Here is a 20,792-nt window from a genome sequence, read left to right as displayed (position 1 = left end):
ATGGTGAATCATTTTTGATTATGCGATATCGATCTAACAACACTTTTAAGAAAAAGTTTACCAAAGCGTCAAACTGTTTTTTCCATAAATCGTGATTATTTTTACAACACAACAATACCAAACTGTCCCTTAATATTTTTAAGTCTTGTGTTTGATTTCCCTATCTTTCAATATCGCTTGTATTATAAGAAAAAAATACATGATCTTTTGTTTGAGCGGAGAACAAAAACCATAATTTTGGTCCACATCCACATCCACATCATATTATGGTAGGATTGCCAGCTGGTGGGACATGGGTTGGATGTCGCTTTGTAGTTGATCAAACATTGGGCCTAAAGTCCAAAGTCCAGCGCAATGGGCCTTGATCCGGCCCAACTTTTGCTATAGCCTTTCACGTGATGAGTCACGTGCCAGTTCGTGTACCTATAAAAACCAACTCCATTATCCGCCCTTCAATTAATTGCCCCTCTTACACGCACAGACAGACACTGCGTTGCGGGAGCCTCTTTCTATTTGTTTTCGTTGAGAGCTCAAGACCGATCCTAAACATGACTGCGGAGGTTCTATCGCAGCCAAACGGCGTCGTCGCGAACGGCGACCTGAACCCAGTCTCTAACAACGCGACCGCCGCCAAGAATTCGAAGGAGAGTGAACGACGTCGGCGCAGGAGAAAGCAGAAGAAGAACAACAAAGCCTCTCAGGCGCCGGAGGCCAGCGCCGGCGACGAGAGCGACGATGGTGATGCCATGGAGAGCAAAGTCCCTCAACAGGTTCATTGCTTCTCTTTCTGTCTGGTTATTTTGTAAAATGTTTAGTTAATTCTTATTGGTTGCTGATTTCTAGGGTTTTGATGGTCTAATTTCGATGTCATTATGTTTCGTAGTTAGTAGATCAGTGGGATTAGGGTTTTGGGTTCAATTTCTATTGCTTAATTAGCGTAGGGTTTGGACACTGCGCTTTGTGCGCTTACTTAGAAACTGCTATGGAAGTCACGAAAACAAAAAGCAATGTTAAGGGTTTAATATGCCCATCCATTAATTGCAGAAATTGGTCGTACCATATTCTTGCTCTGTCTCTCTCTCTCTAGTTTTCTTTATTTTGGATGTACTGTACACCTCTTGATAAAATTTCACAAAAAGAATTCTTACCTGGATTGGAATTTATCTTGATATTTAGTCCTTTGGCTGTAACTTCTTACCTTGTAATGAGTATATCGTGTGCAGCTTAGGAGTAGCCTTTTTCTATTGCATCTTCACCCTGTGTCTTATCTATATATCCTAAATGGTGAAGAAAGTGGAATTCCAAACTTTTAGTTTGTTTCTTTCTTTCTTGTTGTAGGTAGTAGTGTTAATCAATTTGCTCATGTACACGGCGGTGGTAATTTTTGTAAAATCATTTTGAAAATTGTTAGAGATTCATTCTTCTAATTTTTCTTTCCCAGTAGCATGTGAATGACGGAATAAAGCTTTCTAATGGTATTGAAATAATCTGCTGATTCTGTTGTATCATCTTATCATGTGTATTAATGTAAGTTCTGAACTGTGTAGATTGTTGAGAAAGTTGAAATTGAATATGTTCCAGAGAAAGCGGCGTTAAATGATGGCATGGATGAGGAATTCAGAAAAATTTTCGAAAAATTCACTTTCCAGGACTCTGCAGGTGCTGAGGTAAAAAGAGAATTTTAAATAAATAAATAAATAAAAGACGTTAGTGTGCTTAATTTATTTTGGAAGGATATCACACAATGCATTAATCGTTTTATCCATCCAGGAGGATAAGAAGGATGAGTCTCAAGATGGAGCCCCTCAAAAGAAGGCCGACTCAGATGCGGATGAGGACGAGCAGGATAATCAACAAAAAGAGAGAGGAGGCATTTCAAACAAAAAGAAAAAGGTTGTTGATATTGTTATTGTTAACGTTATTTATTAGCAGCATTATTTTTGTTGAGGCTAAGACAAGTTTTTTGTTATCTTTCAGCTTCAACGGCGAATGAAGATTGCAGAATTGAAACAGATCTGTGCTAGGCCCGATGTTGTTGAGGTGTTGATGCTGTGTTTTATTTGTTTAAGTTACTGTTATCTGTTGTTCTTGTTGTTGTCCATTTATTAAGGTTTGAAATTAAGATTGTTTGGCTACATATTCTCAGGTGTGGGATGCAACTGCAGCTGATCCTAAGCTGCTGGTGTTTTTGAAATCATATCGTAATACTGTACCTGTGCCAAGGCATTGGTGTCAGAAAAGGAAATTTCTGCAGGTTAGTGATCCCCCTAATGTTAAAACTATTGATTAAAATGTGTATGCATGATTAATGGGTATGATTAACATGATGGGATTAGGGAATAGAGTGTGGGAAGATCACGTCGATGAGGTTTCTCTTATATGTATACATGTGGTTCTTGCAGGGGAGCGGCTGTGACAACCATGGAGCCTGGACTTGTAGGTGTTTGGAAAATGGCACCTTGAATGATTTATCTTTATATCTATCTGCTAGTGGGGGTGGGGATCTAGGCATAATTTAGTAGTATTATTGTGGATATTTGTAGTACCTTTGCATGATGGATTTTGGGATTTCATTCACTTTAAAGGCGCTGATATATCTGCTTTGAATTTTCAGATGCCTTCCCATAATGCTTAGTCATCAGGCCCAATACGTCTCTAATTTTAAAATTTAACACTGATGGTTTGGATGTGGAAAACGTTAGTGGTTATTCTAAATGATTACTTGTATCTCATCTGGATTGATTTTGCAGGGTAAACGTGGTATCGAGAAACAGCCATTTCAGCTCCCTGATTTCATTGCTGCAACGGGAATTGAGAAAATTAGACAGGTAAATTGGTCATGAGATAATAATGTTTAGAGTATTCTTCTCTGTGGCGTCAACTTGCATCTAAATTCTAATAGTGAACATGAATAGGCTGTAAATTGTCTCGATAAGGTTTAAGTTTGACTTGTGTTGTTCAGCTCATTTGAGCTTGGACCGTAAAAGAAATGAGTGGAGTTCAAAGAAAATATTAGGTTAATTAAACAAGCCAAGCTTAACCTTTTGTACTGTCCTTGAAAACTAGTGAGGAGCTTGGATTTTTATGCAACAGCATGAGTTTGTTTCAAGCTCTACTTCTTCATTAAAGTTTGGCTCATAAATGTTAAGTTTTTTAACCTTATAAGTGATTTTTATTTATTTTTGGTTACTGAAGCTGAATTAAATTATAACTTTGAAACTTGCATCTACTCTAATCTCACCAGCGATGTATTTACATGGAATTTGTCTTGCCAGTGCTTAATTTCCTATGTAGTTATGAATGCATATGCATATTTTCTTGGGTTTGCAGAATATAATTATGGTTTTATCTGCCTTGTCATTTTGATTGCCTAACAGTGTTGCTGATTCATCACTATTTGGTGTCTTTTGCAGGCGTACATTGAAAAAGAAGATAGTAAGAAATTGAAGCAAAAACAACGAGAACGTATGCAGCCAAAGATGGGGAAAATGGATATTGATTATCAGGTTTCCATTACTTACAATTTCCATCCAGTCTTTGTATTCGTGTTTAAATGCTGTAATTGAGAGGACGTGCATTTGCAGTGATCATATGTTGTCTTACTGATGAGACTGGTTCCTGTTTGTTAGGTTCTCCATGATGCGTTTTTCAAGTACCAGACTAAGCCAAAGTTGACAACTCTTGGTGATCTGTACCATGAAGGGAAGGAGTTTGAGGTATTATTCCTGCATCTCCAGACACAACTTAGTGTTCTTTGTCAAGTGAATATTTTCTTTGGTAGCTTATTCGTGACAGCATATATGCTTTTTATTATCTATTCTTGCATTTGTATTGAATTGTTCAGTTGTGTTGCTAGGTGCAGTACTCATGCCTAGCTAAATAAATGAGTAGTTCATTTTGTCTGTGCAGTTGGTTTACCTTTCTTGACTAGAGGAGAATTTAATAACTCTGTACTGAATTCTGTAGGATTCAGGCAGTAATCTGTTGTATTCTCTATGCTTCATGACAAACTAATTATGGCACAAGTCTTTGAAGGTTTAACTTAATTTGTATTAATTTTATTTCCCTGTTTTCTGTTCAGGTGAAACTGAGGGAGATGAAGCCAGGCATGCTTTCACATGAACTAAAAGAAGCTCTTGGTATGCCAGATGGTGCTCCTCCCCCATGGCTCATCAATATGCAGGTGAATGTGCAAAGATGTGTTTGGTTTATAACTCTATGGTGTATGCAAACATTTATTAATGTTGGGAATTGTTGAATTTTTTCTTCCAGAGATATGGTCCTCCACCATCATATCCACATCTGAAAATCCCCGGGCTGAATGCGCCTATCCCCCCTGGAGCTAGCTTTGGTTACCATGCTGGTGGCTGGGGAAAGCCTCCTGTTGATGAAGTGAGTTTTTAACTGCTTGTTATTTTTGTTTTTGTTTTGTTTTAATTCAAACTACTTTATATAGCTATTGGTTTTGTAACTATTTAACTTGTCTTTCGTTGTTTAGTATGGGCAACCGTTGTATGGAGATGTTTTTGGTGTTCAGCAACAAGATCAGCCTAATTATGAGGTACAGCTTGTGATTTGGATCACTATACTTTGTCTTGAAATTTCTATTTTCACACGGCCTTTAGATGCCAAGAGTGTCAAGGTGGCCATTAGGTGTTCATAAGACGTCAACTGCTTTTACTAATGCTAACTTTCTTTACTTTGGTGCTAGGTGGACTTCATTAATATATGGAATATAATTCTGATTGGCTTAGATATTTTTGCTGAATTGTCATTAGACCATAACCTCTTCTGATTATATTACAATGACATCTTCTAAAATTCAGGAAGAGCCTGTTGATAAGACAAAGCATTGGGGTGATTTGGAGGAAGAGGAAGAGGAGGAAGAAGAAGAGGAAGAGGAAGAACAACTTGAGGAAGAAGATTTACAGGATGGTATTGAATCTGTAGATAGCCTTTCAAGGTATCATGTTTCTTTTGTTTCCCTTCTTTATTTTTGTTTTAATATGCTTTGTGCAGTTGCATATATCTTCGTTGTTTCCGGATTTGGTTTTGTTAATACGCTGATTTTATTAAGCACAAAAACCAGTTTCTTCTTTTTGGTTTTTCTGCCACTGAAGATTGCAACGAAAATAGATGTAATATCTGAGTTGTTCTTTTTACTAAAATTCTCACCTCCTTCTCAGTACTCCCACTGGTGTTGAGACACCTGATGTCATTGACCTCCGTAAGCAGCAGAGAAAGGAACCTGAAAGGCCTCTATACCAAGTAAGCTCAGTGATTGGAGACTTCTGCCTAGCATGTGTTGATTGTTATTATTATTATTCTAATTCTTCTGATTTATTTTGTAAAGGTACTTGAAGAAAAAGAAGAAAAAATTGCTCCTGGGACACTGCTTGGAACAACACACACGTATGCATTATGCTTTAAATAGTCCCGGTTTATTCTTTGTTTTTCCCTTTGTATTTGTTTTAAACATTCTTTTAATATGTTTTCTGTGTACAGGTATGTTGTTGGTAGCGGCACCCAAGACAAAGCAGGGGCCAAAAGGGTAAGAAACTCTCTATCTAGAGGGTGTAAAAGAGGGGATTATTTGATTGGGAAATGCATGTGCTTGATGTGCTACTTCTGTCAGAAAATGGCAAATATGTTAATTAAGCTCTATAAGAAAGCTAGTGACATGTATTAGTACCTTGTATAATTTGTATTTGCCACCAATTTTTTTATTTAATTATCTTTCTTATGTATTGATTCATTTGTCGCTTCTATCTTTAGGTTGATCTGCTCAGAGGTCAGAAAGCAGATAAAGTGGATGTCACTTTACAACCTGAAGAATTGGAACTTATGGAGAATGTTTTGCCTGCAAAGTAAGTTGAAAAAACATGAGAATGTTGATTATTTTTTCCCATTACCTTAGCAGCAGTGAATTTGACATATTTTGTATTTCTCAGGTATGAAGAAGCAAGGGAGGAGGAGAAGCTGCGAAGTCAGCGGGAAGATTTCAGTGACATGGTTGCGGAGGTAAACCTTGAACTAGTGTAGAGATATTGGAATTCAAGAAATAAAGAAGTGCTTGTATTCGGTTGCTTGTTTTGACAAATTCTAATGAGATGTTTTTGGTGCAGAATGAGAAGAAGAGGAAACGTAAGATGCAGGAAAAGGAAGGGAAAAACAAGAAGAAGGATTTCAAGTTCTAGGAGAGAGCCGAGCTCATCAAGTTTTGCTGGAAGCCACCCTGAAGTTGAGATATTTTACAAGATTTTGGTGCCAGTGAGTGTGTGTTGAGACTTAGTTGTACTTCTGTGATTGTATTTAGATATGATCTATCTTCACCCCAGTTCACTGTATGAACTACATAATATATAATTAACCGCCTTTTGTTCCCCTTTGGCCTTGTCTTAATTTATATATTCACGAGTAGTACCAAGGACGCCTTTTGTTCTTTTACTTGCAGACCTTGTCCTAGAAAAACCTTTTGGGCATCCATGATCCCTGATGGTTGCCCGCATGCCTCAGCATGGGCCCGCATCTATACGACTAATGTTATAATATTGAGAGAGAGAGAGAGAGAGAGAGGGAGAGGGGGGCCCTTGGCAGATTGTAAAGGTCGAGTGGTGACATAAAATATAGGCATGGGCCCACATCTATACGACAAATGTTATAATATTGAGAGAGAGAGAGAGAGAGAGAGAGAGAGGGCCTTGGCAGATTGTAAAGGTAAGAAAAGTAAGATTCTAAAGTGAACGTGGTGAGGAAGATCAACTTTGTGTTTCATGCATCTACTTCGCCACTAAGAAATGAGTTCATGTAATTGTGGTACTTAGTATGCAAGGAGTTTGTAGCTCAAGTAGTAAAAATTAGTTACTCGTACACTCGAGATCTGGTATCTAATTCTGTGTTCCTTTAATATTGCTTGTATAAAAGAAGGAAAAAACTTTCGCATCTGATAAATATAGATTTGGTATTTGTACGTCTTTTTCCTTGCGGTTTGTTGTGGGTTCTAGGAGGATAGAATTGATATGGGGATAGCCTTGATATTATGATTAGATTTGAACTACAAGAGTATTAGGCAAAAGTGATGAGACTCAAAAGTCACATGTGACAATTTGCTGGCGGACATGGCTGAAGGGGCTGCCAAACAGAGCCTAATTTCAGTCTAGGGTTTTCAGTCGGCTCGATTATTGATAAGATAATCCAAATTATTATAATTGTGCATGACGGAGCCAGCCTGCATCAGAGAGCAGCTTGACTACTACAATTGAAACAATTATATTATGTTTTACTTCCATCCTTCCATTCCATGCATACGATAAACAAATAATGGACCCACCATCACCTCCCTCTACTCTACCACTATAAAAAAGATTATTAGATCTAAGCCGACTAGGCCCCATGTCCACAGTCCAGCTTCATATTCCACACCCTATTTCTTGTGTGTCACAATTGCTTCCTTGACCTACGAATTCTCTTCCTCCTCTCAATACGGAGGTATCATCAGTCAGTCAGTCAGTCAGTCATACATACGCGTGAATTAGTTCCAGAGTTAAAATCAACTCGAAAATCAAGTACAAAGTTCAATCACAAGACTTTCCCATAAAATAACGCTCAAATGCAGCATCAGGGAATTGAAATTTGAAAATGATGTTTATGATTGCTGACTAGCTAACAACTTGTTAATAAGTCAAATTAATCAAAGTGACCATAATTAATGTTTCATGCACAAACCCTAAACACTTGGATCCACGTTTCCCCTTGGGACCATCATCCCTTGCACACCCGGTCCAACCCCGGGTCCCCTTCAAACCAATGATATCGCGACACGTGGAGCAATCATCTTTGGACCCCCTTCCTGGTTCTTCCTCCCCCACATGGAAAATATAACTTACTTAGTGACAACGATAGTAAATAATAAAACGAGCCACCAAGCGTTGGCAATGGCATGCGTTTCACATATTTTAAGCCTTTTTGTTTGCAATTCTTCATTTGGTCAGTGAGATTGATTAAATTGTTAATATTCAATTACGAATGTGGTATGATGGCTTCGTTTCTGTGGTTAACTTATTAAGACTTTTCTTCTGCTTAATTTGCATTAAGTTTAACTCGTTTACGACATATATTCTGTCGTCTCCTTTTGGATTATAATAAAATATGTGTGTGGAAGGCGACTACACAACAAGAACCTCTACCTAACTAACCATTCGATGTGAAGAAGTTTCATTTCAATTCCTTTCACACTCTGTCTTTTGATCTAACAAAGATGGGATTTGCTTCAAATTATTTAATTTACACTTCCCGTGGTGCCTTAAAGTACATACGCGCACGTGGCTCTCGTGGTCCTATTTGTTTGACGGCCAACTCCAACATATTCTGATGAAAACTTTTGTATTGTTCTAAATGTAATCTTGTGCGTAACAATCATGTTAATTTTCTCTGTAACGTTTCAATTTTATTCCCGAAAAAAATGAAAAATTATCAGAGGGAAACAAAATCCTAGGGCCACAAAATAACACAACCCCTTGGGGGTTCTGGCTACATTGCAGAATTGCATGGTGCATGGATGTGATATATATGAACACATAACGCCAACCTATCTACAACATGTAATCACATGTCCATAGGGCCATAGGATCATCAAAACCCTCCATTTGTGACCACGTGATGCTCAAGTGTTCACTTTCAGCCCTACAGAACTGGGGTCTACCGGCCACCCCTCTATATAAACAAACACTTGATTGATGAAGACGAGAGCCGACTAGTCCGTGGACCGTAGTGTACTTTTATTCCTTTGCTCATACGTTGATGGCCAAATTTTCTAAAATTATTGTTGTAAATGGTATTTGCCGGACACAATATTATCTAGAGGATCATCGTGTGACACATTTTGCTTCATTTCCTAATCCTTTATTCTCCGTTGATTTAATAAATTTCTATATTATTTTATCAAAAATTGTTCAAATTATTATAATTATGTATTGCCCAGCTACGTAGTATATGTTCTTTTTACATCGCCAACATATAGAGCACTATCGATGGCGTTGAAGCAGCCACATGTCAACAACCCACCTTCACCTTCGGGGTTAAGTAATTCTCTCTCTCACTCTCTCTCTCTCTCTCTCTCTCTCCCTTCTAGTCCACGTTGTTTCTCTTATTACTTAAGTACTTGAATTGTTTTCTTCTATAAAATTGTGCTGAGTAAGGAAGAGCATGGTACTATTGATTGTCACCTAAGTTGCATAATTTTTATAGGGCTGCCACCACCCACCAGTACCAAAACCCCACCTCTATCAATCACAAGCTATCCTGGACCATACAAAGCTTTTCTTAGAAATTTTCGATCATCCGTCATATCTTTTTATTCCTCTTGTTACAAATTATCAATTCACATTCATAGATATAGTATTCATAGTTATATATAAAATATATTATATATATAGAGCTTAAAATTATTAAGATAAGGAGACTGAAAGACATGCTCAATTCTCATCAGCTTCCAAGGCATTTCATTGCACCTGATATTAAAACCGTACAATCATCCCTTTCCTCTGATCAACGCGGTACCCTTTTGCTTATAAACAACATCAACCTCATCCTCTTCCTCTTCTTCAGATTTCTTTCTCTTCTTCGCGTCCCTCGTTTCAAGGGCTAGACATACATCTTCATCTTCATCTTCACTTGCAGGATCGATCTTAATTTTTGTGGTTTCAGGTTTTGAGGGTGTTCAGGGTGATGGGTTTGAGTACCAAGCAAGTTTCTAGTGATGGGCTCGATTGGAGCCAGGCCAGCTTGTTGCAAGGTCAGACTTTTCAGCTCCCAAAATCACCTTCTGCCATGAGGAGGCAACAACCTGAGCCTTTGAAGTGCCCAAGGTGTGAATCTACCAACACAAAGTTCTGCTACTACAACAACTACAACAAGCAACAGCCGAGGCACTTCTGCAGAGCTTGCAAGCGGCATTGGACCAAAGGCGGCACTCTCCGGAACGTCCCTGTTGGCGGTGGCCGCAAAAACAAGCGCCTCAAGAAATCATCAAACAGTACTTCTGCCTCTGCTGCAGCCACAACAACCACCACAAACAGTGCGGCAATTGATCAAACAGATCACCAAGAGCAGAAACCCATGTCTCAAGTTTTCTATCAGGCGCTGCCTCAACAGAATTTGGATAATACTATCATCTTTTCGTCCTCATCATCACCGGGTTTAAGTGCCAGTACTCTGCCTTTCCTTCATCAGAGTAGAAACTTGAGCTTTCCCTTCTCAAGCTCAATTAGCACTACTTCAAGTTCCTTTGACACAAACTTGTCTTCCATCTCAACATCTTTGCAATCCTCAAATGTTTATAACTACGCCACCGCAGCAACCGAGGATCAATTCAAAGCCATGGAGGAGCCAACCATTACAAGCATCATGCCCAACATTTCTCAGCCTAATTGGAAAGTGCCCACTTCAAGCAACGGCATGGATGTGTATTCAAACGACTGGAACTGGGAAGACATTGAAACCCTTGTTTCTACTGATCTCAATCTGCCTTGGGACGGTTCTGATATAAAACCATAAGAGGAATTAGGTTTCTGTTTGAATTGGGTGTGTTCATGAGGCAGAGGAAACAGTCTCTTTCTTCTCTTAATGTCATTGTCAGTTTGTCACAGTTTCTACTTGACCAGGTGATAAATAATTTCTGCTAGTTATTAAATTTATGCAGAGAGATGTAGACTGTTTGAAGCTGTCTTTTTTTCTTCTTTTTATTTATTTATAGGTTTTTCTTCTTAAAATTAAGATGTCCATTAATTTGTAACTCTTTCCTGAGATTGTTCATTATTACAATATGAATGAAAATTGATAGAGTGTAAGTGAGTGCTTTGTGATAGGGAAATGGGTCTCCTACAGGAGGGCTGACAGACAGACAGAAGAGAATGAGATGGAAGATTCTTGTGGATATACATATGTAATGTATATTTGGATATCTGAATTAGATTACATGGATTTGTTTGCCCATATTTTATGACCACTGGTTCAGAATCATGCTTTGCTTCAAGTCCCGACAGAAAATTTGGGTTGTAAAGTAATTTTCCAAACATTATTTTTGATGTTCTTATAGGAAAGTATGCTTGAAAATGTGTGAATCTGTTTCATATTATTTGATCCTTCATAAAGCTCTTTCTTTGATCACATTGCAAAGGGGTCCTCTTCTCATCTTTTCACTCTAGTTCTAGAGACTACCATGTGCATGTTGGGGCCACAATTCTGAGACAGATGCTTCAAACGTAGGTTCATCTCAGATCAAAGGTTTAAAAAAAAAACCAGCCATTAGTTTGAATACAAATAGAATTCTGAAGCAAATTGTCATTGATGGATGGCTCCAAAAGCACCAGTCCAGTGATAGTGCTGTAATGAGATTATGAGAGGGACAAGATATGGTTAGGACAAAATAGTCCGGTGCCAGACATTAATTATAGCGTAAAATTCTCATCCAATTAAATTCCATATCATACATAAATCATAAATAATCAATCATAATGCGTTCTGTTAAGTCAAGTACATACATCATAAGATGAGCACTACAGTTGCTAATCAACCAACTACATCTGACAATAGAATATCACTCTCACTTCCCTCAATTTGGTTTTTAAAGGTTCTGCATCCTCACGCCAGTGTCTCGGCTATAGGGAGTCTCCAGTTCGTTAGCCCTGGAATAGCTAACATAATAAAGCTCGGAGAATATTCCCGTGAAGACGACAAAGGCAGCGCCAGCCCCAAAGATTCCTTTCCTCAATGTCTCACACGAAAGTTTTTCGTTTGTAAACAGAGTCTTGTACTTGGTGTGGTACGCGTTTCTCACTGAACCCGCAAGAAGGCATGCCTCAGCAATAAGAAAAAACACCCTGAAGTTTCAAAGTGATGCCAGTAAGCAGGGTTAAGATTAATTGTCCGGTTATGAGCTTGTGAAAGTCTAAAGATTATTAACCAATTTAATTTCTGAGCATGACCAAATTATAAGAGCACATACCAGCAGGTGATGAAGAGCATGATTGCCCATGACCTAGAACCGCTGGGTCTCAAAGCCTTTCCACAGCACAAGCATCGACTTACCCCCATTATAAGAACTTGACTTGCCAACAGGAACAGAAACGACCCCACACCTAAGCCAGTTGCAATGTCAGAATCATATACACAATAGCTGGAATTTGCTAGAGTTTGAATCTTGGCCTGCAAGGGAGAATAATAGATGAATTACTACCCGACAGCACATAGGAAATCTTACATGCGCTCCAGTTAGACTGAAGTTACTCAATTACTTCAACTAACAATGTTCCAATTGTAGGAGAAACCAGTTTGATGCTAATAATTTATAAGAAAAATTAGATATTAGAGTGTTTACGCCATTCTGGAAATTTAGAAGTGAACTATCACTCACTGCAATTCTTGTAGAACGTTGAGGATGCACACATCTTATGAGATTTATCTCCTTTCTTTGGCTTTTGTGAATCCCAACTTAAGATTCATAGTCAGCTTTTAAGTCTACCCTCTCTCTCTTCTTATTCTTTGATATCTATCCATGTTAAGCTGATTAAGAATCTTCGAAATGAGTTGCCTTAGAAAATTCACAAGCAATTTCTACATTTCCCTCCGTAGCCTACGGTTTGATGGATTTCTCGGGTTTGAAAATTACCCAGATTCAGACCATACCCTCTAATCAAACACTAATTAGCCATTGCAAGTCTGCACCGGATCTATCTCCAAAGCAAAAATCATTTCCTCCTCACCAACAAATTTAATATCATTTTCACAAGGCGATATTTTACACTACTTTAATCTATAGGAGGAGATTTGAACTCATATGCAAGGGTGCGGGCATATTCCCCTAGCCAACTCGCCTAACCACATTTCATATTTTGGTTAAAAATCTCTGTTTCATGTTTCCCGCAAATTTTTCCATATCCATGGACAGACAATGAATATAACAATAAGACAACTATTTTCTATGTCTGAAGGCCAAAGTAAAAGTGTGGCCGCAACAAACCCCTAAATCTGATAACAAAAAATATGGAAAATTTACAACGAATATACATGAATAGTTTATAATTTATAAATATAGAACCATATGAAATAATTTCAAGAGAGAGACTTACACTGGACCTTCGTTGCTCAGCAGCAACAGCAAGCGCAAAAGCAATCAGATCAAATACAAACACGACAATCAATAACGCCGTTGAAGCCATGCCTCCTTCGAAATCCCACAGAACCTCTCTTCTCTCTTCAAAGTCTAAAACCTCGACAAACAAAAACAAACGCAGACAGACACAGAAGAAGATAAAGCGTCTCAGATGTTTTAATCACATCACATTATAACGTTGTTGAACTCAAGAGGCAAAACACACGCGCTTCTGAAACACCCACTTTTTTTACCTTTTTTACTTCATGGCGAATAACATAAATAAAAGTTTGTCAAAAAAAAAGAAGAAGATAAATAAATAAAAATTAAAAAGAGCCCCAAAAGGTGAAAAATAAAAATTGAAATAACCCGGCCGCCGCCCCAGCAAATAAAGGTAACCTAGATTCTCTCTCTTACAAAGGTTCACACTATTTGGGCTGGGATAATTGTCCGCGTACTCAATTTGGTTTGTTATAGCCCAATTGCCGATAGCACATCAAAGACTATTGTTTGGTCGTACGTCAGCCAGACTCATTTATGCAGGTGGTCAAAATACGCATGACGCACCACTTTTAAGGAAATATTTTTGCTCATTTATCCTCCTTGTCTCTTTTAATATTTCACATGTGTCTATTAATAATAGTTATGCATATAGATATGTATCAAGTATTTAAAGGATAATGATGATATACTTTGGGTTAAAGTGGTGATAACATGTTTTCCACGTTTACAATTACAATAGCACATCCCCAAACTTTTGTTTAAAAAAGTCATAAATCCAAGTTTCATGGACCATTGTCGTTGTCGAAAAATAAAAAACAAATCACATTTTAAAATTTTCTGTTATTGAAGGGGAAGACAATCTAAATTGGACAAGCAATGCACATGCAGATACGTGCTTAGCAAAGTTGACTAGAGCGGATAATTTGATTTCATAAGTATATACATTATTGAATTAGAATCCACATATTAAAAAACTTCCAATTCTTGTCCTACGAATTACATCAAGGCATCAAAAGAAATGGACATAAAGAAGAAAAAAAAAAAACACTCGGATTTATGCTTGCGGATTTATAAGAAATGGCAATTTGGTATGTAAGAGAATCTGAATCCAGATTGTCAAATGCTAGGGTGGATATCTCTATGGAACCTAGCTAGAAAATTGTATTGTGAATGGCAAGTAGTCAAAACTACAATTGCAACAAAAGCATGGTAACCAAATCCTCATCAATTACTAAAAAACAGCACTTAGGCAAAGGCCATCGGGAAGATAACTCAACTCAATGTTGAGGATATACATTCAATAGGAACATACTTACATATATTAGCCATTGCAATAGGTGATGGTAATCCAATAATTATGTTAGCAACTATGAGATGATGCGAAAAATGTTGTATTTTTTCTTAAAGCACGAGCAAAAGAAAATCTACAAACATAAATCACTTGCTCATTATTAGAGCTTTTACATATTCGTTACATAGTAATTAACATATAATGTTTTAAAAAAATTTGCTTTGAATTTAGAGTCCCAGAAACTCTCCGTTCTCTACTATTTCAATTGACAAAAGTTCTCACAAACCCGAAAACAAAGCAAACCTCAGACCTTATTGAGGGGCCAAACTTTCTTTATTACCCGGATAATAGCTATGAAGGCCATTATTAACAGAAATATCTTTCTCCTGGCGGAGTGGACTTGGGCACATTGTAGACCAGTGTACACCAATCTTCCCACAAATACAACACACCTTGAAAGATGCATATGCTTCATCTTGGCCACAACAGCTGCCTGCGAAGAACCTATGACAAACCGAACAAACTATATCGCCACCACTGCCAACTGTTGCATTCTTTGGGACACGCTTCCTGTAAGGGCAGACTGAAGGAGGATGCTCATCCACCTTTAAACAAAACAAACATTCACCTGTGCACAAATATATAGATATTACGTCATAATTGAGAAGAGAAAAAATGAAAGCTATGATGAAATATAGAGAAGCAACATATGCAAGGGTTGAATGAAAATGCCTGAGTGTGTAAGGGGAGGAAAGGAGTTGGGAAAAGGTGGGAGGAGGGAGAAGGCTATCTATTGGTTTTTTTTTCTTCTTCTCTTCTCTGTCTCTAAAATCAAAAGCATACCAGGAGGAACAGGAGGGCCCCAGCCGAAAGGAATATAATCAAGATCAGCCTTGCTACCTGTTTGCAATTACATCGTCAAATACCAATATAAAAAAAGTGATGATGTGAAAACCCAACAAATCAGTTGAATAATAACAAATATATGAATATCATGCCAAAATGGAGCAACAAACTCCAAAGTAATTTTCCTCTAAAAGTATTTCCAAATCAATTGATTTAGGATATTTCACTGAACAGTGGCAGATTTATGAATTTTCTTCTTAGGGCAAGAAAAAGCTACGACCAACTCACTATCAGTGAAGATTAATCAACTCTTTAACACTAGAGGGAATTGCTAAACTACTTTCATAGAGATTCCTCATCATCATCGTTCATCCTCATTCATGGACCAAAAAAAAAAAAAAAAGAGGGGAAGCAAACAGAGCACGTGAGTATTTTTTTTAACCATATTTTAAATAATCAGCATCATATAAACTGGACATCAAACACTTTGCACCTATTTATCAAATAATTCCATGGAAACAGTTTACCCTAATTTATCAACACCATCCTGCCCTACCACTACATGAACCAAAAAGTAAATAATTATCATTGTAAAAAGATAATGTTTCGTACACATAAAATTTAAAGCCCACGTAATTAAATTGTAGATATTCATCGTGACAAACATTTAAATTAAAGGGAAAAGAAAAAACATACAATTTGTAAAGCCGAGTTGCAAAAGTGGAGACGTATAGGTATCGAGGGGAACCATCTTTGGCGAGCATAGGCCCTTTCCGCCGTCGTCCTCTGCTTGGGTGTCACCGTCAGCACGGATTGGCGTATCACGGTTGAGGGGGACCATATTTGGCAAGAAAAGGGCGTTTCTTATTTACCTGTTATATAGGCGGTTTAGCTTGATTGAATAACCGACCATATCAATCAATATTATTTTTTCCATTTCAGTCTTTATTAAATAGTAAATTGTCATTAAAAACTATTAGACCCCAATGCACGCATCTTTAATAAGCAGGGCATTAATTTCTAGTTTTGATTTTCCGATTTCGTTTGGGATTTTGGTTTTCTGAATTAGAGCAGGAATATTTTGGTGATTTTGAGTCCCAAATAAAGGAAGTTAATTAATGTGGGTTTTCCTTTGTTTTATGTTTCCTTTTATTTTCAAGTTTTGTGAGTCTTGTTTCCCCACATGTTATACATAAATTTCCTTGGCTCCGTATCTATCACTTCCGGTACAAATTAATTAAAGAACACATTTCTCAAATATGAATAGAAATATATACTATTTGTCTGCACACTTTAGGTTTCGGATTTACGGATAGGAAGCCCTGCTTTTTTATACTCTGCACACAAAACATGACTTATGCATGTAGCTCCTTTAGTTTTAAAGACTTGGTAAAATTCACGTTTTTTTAAAAAGCAACATACAATATTTATATTGAACATGTACGTATGTGTTTTTCATGTTTAATACACATATTTTTTAGAAAAATTTCAATAACAGGGAGAATCCAAGTAGAGGATCCGGATCCTTTAATTATACTTGTATAGGCTTGGACAAAAATTCTTGTCCATATTAATCAAATAAAGCCTTTCCCATTTTCAAACTTGAATAAGAAATTATTATTCAAAACTAAAATAAACCCCTATAATTAAATACGGATTGGTTATGTAAGACAGTTGTACTGTTAAAAGAACATTTGATTATGGAATACACATATAATTAAATAGGGCTTCAAATGCAATCCATCTCCTCCACATAATCACTAAATTCATGATTAGAGCCCTAATTCTGATAAAGAAAAAGATGGAAAGTTTACGAGGAAGAATGAAGGAAAATATGAAAGGGTTATAATTTCTAAATTAAGAACCATATATGCTTGATAATTTTGTTACATGAAACCTCTTTTCGATATCGAGGATTTAGTGTGCCATCAAGGCTGTGGGTTCCATTTTGGTCATAGTCGGAGAGGATTTGAGGAAAAGGTTTATGGGTTAGGATCAAGATCCTCTTCTTGGTTTTTCTCTGCTTCTTCTGCTTAATTTTTATTCTAAATTTTCCATCTCATTGAAAAGTCATTCAAAAACTAAAATGTTGACAGTGACACCATTTATTTATAACTTTTTCAGAATAAGAAGCACTTTTGGTTATATATTAAACAATCATTGTGGCTGGCTGGCTGTCTGGCTCGTAAGATTAGACCAACTGGACATATTAGCAAGTGAATAGTCGTCACTTGTTGTTACACATATATTAGCATATTATGGACTCGGTTTAAACATTTTTGTTGAAGTGATCATCTCCAATTGCAGCAGTGAGACTCCCAAGTGTATTCCCATAACAGACACAATTAATGGTTTCAATGTGTCCACAGCACATTGTTTACTTACTCCAATTTCTGTCACAAACTAACAAGAGGAACACCTGACTGATGAAGCTCCATATGGATACATCAGCAACACTGTACAACTCCCACAATTAACTTGTCCAACCTGATCAGCTGATGAAAGAAGAATGAGTTTTTAAAAAATAGAACATAGTTCCATCATGACAGTAATTGCGTAACTGTTGCACACTATTGCATAAAAAGAGGAGAGAATGAGACATGAGACTCAGAACGTTGCTTACCAACATGTCAATCCCAATGTTCGAAACAAGGTGCTAGGCGGGCTGCAAGCAGGGGTCTAATGCCTAGAGGAGTAATGGGGGCCCATCTCTTCTTTTTGTTTTTTTCATCAACATATAAATGCAATTTTCTTTCTCAAACCCTAACTCTAACACGTCTTCCAGCCTCTCTCTCTCTCGCTCAGACATAACCTGCGACCTCTCTTCTTCCTCAATCCTCATCTCTCTGTCTCTCGCTCATAGCACCATCGTCATCTCGTCCCCGACCTTGGAGATTCCAAAATGGCGTTTTTTTTTTCTAGAGCGCCTAGCGTCCGCCTAGAGTGCCTAGCTCCCGCCTAGAGCCCGCCTAGCCCCCGCCTAGACCGCCTACCGCCCGCCTAGACCACCTAGCTCCCGCCTAGCCCGCCTAAGCCATTTATTCAGTAATATTAACAATTATAGGGTTTAGGGTTTCGCATGGTTGATGAGGAACTCAACTCCTTCATCACAACCAACTCTAGCAGCAACTTGGAGGGGAGTTTCACCCTTGTTGTTGGTGGTCCAAAACAATGGCGATTGTGGTGGGATTTGTTTGAAGAAATCCATGTGCTTGAACTCAGCGGCAATGTGAAGTATATTATTGTCCATAGGCGTTTTCTGATGAAGAAGATCATCTGGTACGTCAGCATCTTTATTTTTTCTCAAGAAATCAACCTCACCTGATCTTGCTGCCTTATACAACTTGTGATGAACTGCACAGAGCATATTTACAAAGATTATTCCAGTGCGATAAAGTCTTTTCCGATTCTTTGCTCCAGTGCGAGAAGAAACAAGAAAATATTAAGTAATACCTGGTCACTAGTTGTAAGATTATTTGCTCATCCACTACCTAATTAGATGTTCCATCACATCAGATTTAAGACCATTCATCTTTCAAAAATATAACATTGAGATTATTAGTTTAAAAGAATTTGCCTCTGGTATTTTCATCTGTGCGAGTAATTCCTTGGCTCTTTGCTAATGCAGAACCTCGTTGCCAAACTTGGAGTTCAGAGGATCTCAGGCATTGCCGTTTCAACACAAGAGAGAAACAAACATACGACCCTTTGCCAGATTTGGAGGTTAGGTTCTTTTTTTCTCTAAGAAAGAAGTAGTTAGGTTAGGTATCCATCTGCTTTGTCACCCTTTCATCCAGACACATAATGCTGCCTGATTTTAAATGTGTTGTATTTGCCATCTAAACTATAACACCAAATGCTTTTGGTTGTCGTTCTGTTCTGACTAGCCTTATGGACTGGTGCAGAGTTTTGTAAGGACCAAGCCAACCATCTACAGGCCTTGAAAGGTAGTTCTTTACAGTTTCCAAATCTTACTATAAAAGCGTTTCTGTGTAAGTGGATTGTACTTGTAATTAATAGCATAAATTCAATTAGATAGGTATTTACCTAATCAGCAACTACCTTATTTGTCTGTAAGTGGTTGGCTATACTCTGTTTTTCCTAATGTTTTTAAAGACTATACTCGGTTTTTTATATGTTTTTTAATAGAAACTTTATAGCCGCGCGTCTATACTGGCTTGTTAACAAATTCTTTTAAAGAAATATTATAGCCGATCGGCTATACTAGTTTTCGTTTATTTTTTTTAAAAATAGTATAGCCGAACGGCTATACGTTAATTTCCCAACTGACCTATGAAAGCTTTGTTGATTGGTTCATGGAACTCTGATTATTTAATCGAATGTAAAACGCAGCCGGAGGTGGCAGAGGTGCTGATCCCATTCATATCCTATCCTCCCTGCTGGATTGAATTGATGACTGAAACTGAAATCTAAAACCGACTAACGGAATTTTTTGCATTATTCAATTCCAGTTGAGATTTTGTTTGTTTTCTTGAGCCACGTCTTTGTCTACTCTCAGTTCCGACGAAAACTTGAACCTTGAGAGTGTCAGTGAAACCGCCATGGTTACGTTCCAAAACAGAGCAAAGGTTTTTACAATAGCCTGGCTTTTAAGATTTCTCTGGTTGTTTATAACACTAGTTTTGCACTGTTACATTACCACCAAGCTTCGTCGTGTTCCCTGCAAATGAGGTTACAAAGAGGAGGTCTTTAATGGCAAAAAAGAGGGTCAAGTAAATTGCTGATGGGTCCAGAAAAACTGCAGACTAGAATAGGGAACGACCCTTATCCAAATTTTTTAGTATAGCCGAGCGGCGATACGCTTTAAATATATTTGAATATTTAATAGTATAGCCGCCCGGCGATACTCTTTGAATATATTGGCATATTTTAATAGTATAGCCGATCCGCCATACTCGTTAAATATAGTATAGCCGCTCGGCTATACTATGTAAATATATGAATATTTTAACAGTATATATACTCTTTAAATAGATTTGAATATTTTACTCGTTAAGCCGCCCGGCTATACTCGTTTTCCAAATATTTAATACTATAGCAGCTACGGTTTGTGTCTTCATTCTAGCAAGTATGCTGAGCGCACACGCGCTTTGTATCTTGCAATCTTGGACAATTTCAGGGAATCCATGCTTCAAAAACCTGACCCTGGACACAATTATGCCAAGCTCATGGAGCAGTACACCTCAAAAAAAGATGGCAAACTTCCAACTCATATAGAGGTGAGCAGAACGCAGCAAAGAATCCAGGACAGTAACTTATGTTGCGGAACCAGGTGATATGGAGAATGATACTGCAATGGTGCGACATGCTTACTACTACTATAAAATCTTCAGGGGCTTATTGTGAGATCCCATTTTTAGCTTCCACCAACGCTTTGAGAGCCGTGCATTTTTCCACAACAGAAAGGCAGAAGCAGCTTTTAGATTGATTGCAATTGAGCTCAACGTTGTATATGAAGCTCTCTTCACCAAGGCTGTTGTG

The 20,792-nt window shown here is 37.7% G+C and overlaps 3 protein-coding genes across 4 annotated transcripts; 2 read left to right on the top strand and 1 right to left on the bottom strand.

Moving 5' to 3' along the window:
• Positions 1-460: 460 nt before the first annotated feature.
• Positions 461-6,384, top strand: LOC103324718 (proline-rich spliceosome-associated (PSP) family protein). 2 transcript variants are annotated; one of them, XM_008226811.2, is made up of 18 exons: positions 461-770; positions 1,548-1,667; positions 1,771-1,893; positions 1,978-2,040; positions 2,147-2,254; positions 2,751-2,828; positions 3,414-3,506; positions 3,630-3,716; positions 4,082-4,183; positions 4,273-4,392; positions 4,499-4,561; positions 4,827-4,963; positions 5,187-5,268; positions 5,354-5,412; positions 5,506-5,551; positions 5,776-5,867; positions 5,952-6,021; positions 6,126-6,384. In XM_008226811.2, the coding sequence occupies exons 1-18, from the start codon at positions 549-551 to the stop codon at positions 6,195-6,197; spliced, it is 1,737 nt and encodes a 578-aa protein (XP_008225033.1). In that variant the 5' UTR covers positions 461-548; the 3' UTR covers positions 6,198-6,384. The 2 variants fall into 2 exon arrangements, with proteins under 2 accessions (XP_008225033.1, XP_088904073.1); XM_089047947.1 differs by having other exon boundaries at positions 647-770; positions 1,582-1,667.
• A 3,060-nt stretch (positions 6,385-9,444) lies between these two features.
• Positions 9,445-10,992, top strand: LOC103324717 (uncharacterized). The gene has a single exon (XM_016792939.2). The coding sequence runs from the start codon at positions 9,727-9,729 to the stop codon at positions 10,552-10,554; it is 828 nt and encodes a 275-aa protein (XP_016648425.1). The 5' UTR covers positions 9,445-9,726; the 3' UTR covers positions 10,555-10,992.
• A 455-nt stretch (positions 10,993-11,447) lies between these two features.
• LOC103324715 (uncharacterized) lies at positions 11,448-13,327 on the bottom strand. The gene is made up of 3 exons (XM_008226809.2): positions 13,128-13,327; positions 12,005-12,204; positions 11,448-11,879 (listed from the first exon to the last, which is right to left on the bottom strand). The coding sequence occupies exons 1-3, from the start codon at positions 13,215-13,217 to the stop codon at positions 11,624-11,626; spliced, it is 546 nt and encodes a 181-aa protein (XP_008225031.2). The 5' UTR covers positions 13,218-13,327; the 3' UTR covers positions 11,448-11,623.
• Between the last annotated feature and the right edge of the window lie 7,465 nt (positions 13,328-20,792).

This window comes from Prunus mume, linkage group LG3 (assembly GCF_029339155.1).
Source record: "Prunus mume cultivar Tortuosa linkage group LG3, ASM2933915v1, whole genome shotgun sequence".
Classification (NCBI taxonomy): Eukaryota; Viridiplantae; Streptophyta; class Magnoliopsida; order Rosales; family Rosaceae; genus Prunus; species Prunus mume.
The sequence above is the reverse complement of the archived record's forward strand: the minus strand, read 5'-3'. Positions and strand labels throughout refer to the sequence as shown.